The sequence below is a fragment of the Mastigoproctus giganteus genome, chromosome 7 (genome assembly GCF_048544385.1).
Source record: "Mastigoproctus giganteus isolate SK-2022 chromosome 7, ASM4854438v1, whole genome shotgun sequence".
In the NCBI taxonomy this organism is placed as follows: domain Eukaryota; kingdom Metazoa; phylum Arthropoda; class Arachnida; order Uropygi; family Thelyphonidae; genus Mastigoproctus; species Mastigoproctus giganteus.
The window spans coordinates 37,713,326-37,718,686 of NC_143581.1; the positions used below are offsets into that span (position 1 = coordinate 37,713,326).

Here is a 5,361-nt window from a genome sequence, read left to right on the forward strand (position 1 = left end):
ATATAATTTCAGTTTTAATTTGTACATAGTGTATTTATTTTTTATATCCTATTTTGTATAGCAGCATACATGTACTTAACTTACTTTTAATAAACTTTACTTGTCTTGATGGTAGAAGAAATATATATTGTGTTACAAAAATAATTTTAATGTAACACTGGTTTTAAAAAAAGAAAATAAAAAGAAACAATCATTCAGGAAAGGTGGTTTACTAAAAAAGTGACATTAGTTCTTTTCTTGTATTTTTTAAACTTTCATCTTTTCCTTTAGCAGTTGCCTCCACTGCTGTATTTACAATGTAAGCTGCATAGTGCCATTCATAATTTTAGGCATATAGGTGGATTTTGAAAATAATTCATTCTACTGCAATTTTTACAAAAATTGTTTCATTTAAACAAGGCTTATGAAGCCTTAATGTAGGGGACATCATCCAGGCCTAAGAAATATTTTGTTATAGTAAAATTTTCATTGAAACAAGATTCTACTGTATATCAGTATTGGTATTAATAGTGGCAAATGATGTAAGGAAACAAGCTTATGCATCTGAAGAAACAGCATCATCCAAAAAAAAAAAAAAAAAAAATCCTATTTCACCTATCAATCACCTCCAATCAGTCTAGTTTGTCTAGTTCTTTGAATTTTTTATAGCAATGGATGAAAGCTTCTACCATCAAGTTGAAGTTTGTCTCCAGTGAAGACAAAGTTCAACACATCTCTTCTACAACTATCCTACCTCAATTTGAATTTATGTCCCCTCATGTGCATAGTCTGAGTAAGAGGAAGAATCCCATAATCACTGAGTTTGCTTAAGCCATTCAAAGCCTTAAACACTTCAGTAAGGTCACCTTGCAGGTGCCTGCTCTTCAAATGCTGCAATTTACAGATTGCCTTTCTTTTTTTCCCCCTAACCAATCTTGTTATCTTTTTCTGTACCTGTTAGAGCAGCTCTGCCTTAATGTGTTTCTGCCTTAATAAACACATGCTGTGATTAAAGTATAATTGCACTCCTGTCTAGATGGTCCTACATTACTTCTTTAACCAATTACTCTATTATTTTCCCTGGAACAGAAGTTAATCTAACAGGCAGATCCGTAATTACTCATTTCACCCTTGGATCCCCCCCTTTGTGAATTTTGAATACATTCAAACTCTCCAGTCCACAAAGATCTCCCCTGAATCCAAAGATGCTCTTATAATTATGACTTAGGGTTTGCTGCCCCCCTCCTAAAGAATTCCATCAGCCCCCTTTCCTGCTACTATTAATATAAATAAAGAAGTCTGCTCCTTTTCTTGGCATTCTTTGCCAGACTTCTTGTAATCTGCCTTGGCTTGCCTTGCTGTTGTTTGTTTGTTTGTTATTTGGTTTTTAGGAGCATTAGCAACTAAGGCCATATTGCTCCGAGGATATGCGGTGGTCATTCCCTGACCTTTCCGCATCCTCCGTATTTGGTGGTGACGGGCTCGAACACCGGTCTAATCAAGAAGCGTGTGCTACGCACTGCTGCTCCTTCCCACCTGGCTACGGAGACGCCAGGCTTGCCTTGCAGACCAGTTTATATATACCATAGGTTTCTGTATCACCTGATAATTTTTATGCATCCCATGCATTTTTCTTCTCTGCCACATGTCTCAGTACTTCATCTGACATCAATTTAGCCTTAAATTGTATTTCTTAGTTGGTACAAAAAGCCTAGTAGTCTATGATTATTCCTCTGAATGCTTCCCATTTAGAATTTGTTGTTGGTAACTACATTAGTTGGTCCTACTGTAATTTCCTTTAGGAATGCAAAAACTCTTCCCTTTGATAGTAGTTAAATCTTTAAGTAAATCCCACATCAATACACTGTGATCACTGCCACCTAGTAGTTCTTTTATCTGCAGATTTTTAATGCATGAAAAATCACTGCTGATAATGCATCTCTGACATGCTATTCTAGAAAACAGTCATCACGCCCATAATGATTCTTTTCTGTTCTGAGGTATTTAGATGTAATTGATGTAAGTAATTATAGTAATTTGAAATATGATAATTCTTCACACACATAATTATGCAATAAACAGTTTAATTACTTTAAAAGAATTAACTCTTAAAGTAATTAAATTGTTTATTGTATAATTTATAAAACTGCACCTCCAAAAGTCTTTGACTAATTATTCCATACTCAATATTATTATTATTATTATTATTATTATTATTGTTGTTGTTGTTAGCCATATGGTGCAAGGAAGCCTGAGGCTTATGCCACACCAGCCAAAAAAAAAAAAATTCTCAATTTACCCTGAGAGAGAGAGAGGTAGAAAGGAATCACCAAGGAAGAGAAGAATGATGATATCCAGCTCAGAACCCTGGGTGTGCGAAGCCCATACTCACTAGATGTGAGCCCCTGGGTTAAATATTATGTTGTACTGCCCTATCCTGATGAATAATGCAAATACTGTCTCTGTGAATTCAATATTTAACTGTAATTAAAAATCAGAAATATCAGCAACTATTCCATTGTAGTGCACACATGCATGATCATTGTGTCACTAACAGCAACAAAATTATTAGTGAAACTATTTAGTTTGTAGTATACACTAGCCTTAGGCTTTATATGAAATAAATTAATTTTAGTATTATAAATAGAAGTTACTATTTATTACACTAAAATACTATTTATTGTCTAAATTACTTCTATGTATAAAATTAAAAAGAAGAAAGTAAAACTTTTGAATTATATTTCATATACAGCAGACTCTCGATTTACCAGGGTCGGACACTTCAAGACTCCAAATTAAAAAAAAAAAAAAAAAAAAAAAAAATAGAAATCATAAAATTCGAGTAATAACTGGAATAGGTATAAACAGATATTTTGTAAGTTGTATATAAGCGACAAGTGGCATTATAAGTCGTCATTGAGAGATTAGTGCACCTATTATCAGTGCCTCCGTAGCCAGGTGGGCAGAAGCTGTAGTGCGTAGCACACACTTCTTGATAGACTGGGGTTCAAACCCATGACCACCAAATACGGAGAATGCGGAAAGGTCAGGGAAGACCACCACGTATCCTCAGAGCAATATGGCCTTAGTTGCTAATGCTCCTAAAAACCAAATAACAACATTGGCACCTATTAGCTTGCAACCCCTGCTGTCTTCACACCCACCGCTCCAAAAAAAAAAAGGGGGAGAAGAAATATTTAGTTTGATTTAGTGCGTCGATTTTGTTCCGCTGCACAGCAAAAAGACAAATTTTGTTTCGTTATTTATTATGATGTTGGTGACCAAACCATACATGACATTGTAAAAAATAAAGGGAAAAATTTTTTTTTTTAAATCGACATCGCAAAAAATAAAGGGAAGCATCGTATTGGACACATGAGTAGTACGTGATAAGTTTTTTTTTATCTAGCACCATAATTTTTATGTAGGTCGGTGAACATTTTTCGATACAGTAAACGCTCAACTTACGCAACTACAGATTTACGTAAATTTGTTTTCACTCAGTTTTTTTTTTTTTTTTTTTTTCCTTTTAGAATTGTAATATTTAAAACAACAAAAAAATAATAATAATAAGCAATCGATAACGACGATCATGGCACACGCAAATTGCACAAGTGAGATCGGAGTAACAAGCAAAAAATGTGGGAAAAAAAAAAAAGAGAAGATTCTTGCAATTATTTATGATTTTTTTTTTATATGACCAAAGATTTCAGTGAGGTGCTCATTTCACCATAATAGCGTAAAAACCTAGCGTAAAAAAATAGTGTAGAATCCTAGCTATTGGTATTATCGCAAGTGAATAAGATCGAGTTTACTACCCGTTTATAATAGATTGCGCTAACAGAAACGCCCAATAAAACGGAAAGTGCAAATTGTTTTTTGTTGACCTCCAGAAATGTGCTTTAGTAAAATGTGAGCTCGCACGGGGTAGTAGTGGCATGTGATGCAAGAAAGCAAATGTATGAGCTTATGCAGCATCAGCCAAAAAAAAAAAATCACACCATTCCCTCCAAATGCCTGTCCAGTTCCTCCTTAAATTTATTCAACCCATCAACTTCCACAACGACAGATGGAAGTTTGTTCCAGCAATTAACCACCCGCTGGCTAAAGGCAAATTTCCGCACATCTATTCTACATCTGTCCTTTCGTAATTTGAATTTATGTCCCCTTAGGTTCGTAATCTGAACAAGTGGAAGGATCCCATCAGATCCTTCCACTTGTGATAATAGTGAGGTTTCGCCTTAACCTTGTGAAGTTCTTTACAGAAAATTTCATTTTGACCATTATGAGAAATCTGAGAGAATTCTCATTCTCTGAGCGAGAATTCAGACAATTCAGATTTCTCAATTAGTCACAAAAGTTACTAGTTATTCCCAAGTTACATAAAATTCAACAATGTAAGAAGTCCTGGAACATATCTTTTACGTATGTCGGGGACTTCTGTATTTTTGGATTATCCGGGATTTGTTTTTTACCATCTATCCCGGAAAATCGAGAGTCTACTGTATAAGGGAAAACTGAAGAAAAACTGAGAAAAAAGTTAACCTTTAGATGAATTTTGTTAAAATTATTTAAAGAAATATAAGAGCTTTATAGCATTTCACAAAGCTCAATCTAAATATAAAGCTTTTTTATTTCTTTTCAATTTACATAATAAATGAAATATAGCTTTTTTTGTGTTTCACAGTGTTGATAAAAATTTTTAAATATTGAATTCAAATTTGAGATTATGCTAAAGTCGCTTGAGCTTTTATATCAATATTTTTATATTAGTATAAAAACTCAAGCAGCTTTTGCAGGTATTTATATTAATATTTATTATTAAATATTTGATAATAAAAACATTTATATTTTTTGGTTGGGATTTGTACATTGTATATGTTTTCAATTATGTATTATTCGGAATTCTTAAGAGTAAATTCAAGGATAATTTTTTTTTCATTTAATTTTACAGGATATGGTAAACAGACGATTAAGTTTGGAAATGTTATTAACAACAGCTAAAACAAACGTGAATACCCAGTTTATTCTTCTTACACCACTAGATTTAAGTATACTGCCAGAGGCAGACTCAGACTTGGTACGTATTCATCTCATGCCTGATCCGGAGCGCAGCCATTCAGAACTTCCATATTATGAGGAACAGGAACCTATGGAAAGTTGATAAGTTGATAAATGATTGAAAATTCAAAATCAGGGTCAATTTTGTATTAGCAGCAACAAAAGGAATATTCTGTTCAAAAGGAATACTTCACTATTTCAAGCCATTGTATTTTAACAGTGTTATAGTGTAAAAACAAAAGCTGATTTTAATAGAAATATTTCAAAAAGAGCATTTTATACAAAAGATGAAAGTAATTCATAGGAAATATTATGTTGCTA

At 33.2% G+C, this 5,361-nt stretch overlaps 1 protein-coding gene across 1 annotated transcript in view; it reads left to right on the top strand.

Annotated features, from left to right (window-relative positions):
- SMC6 (Structural maintenance of chromosomes 6) overlaps positions 1-5,143 on the top strand; it is a 655,684-nt gene extending 650,541 nt beyond the window's left edge. Inside the window, exon 24 of the mRNA XM_090377619.1 lies at positions 4,934-5,143. Within this exon, the coding sequence (XP_090233745.1) occupies positions 4,934-5,143 (210 nt within the window). The remainder of the gene's footprint in view (positions 1-4,933) is intronic.
- The last annotated feature ends 218 nt before the right edge of the window (positions 5,144-5,361 follow it).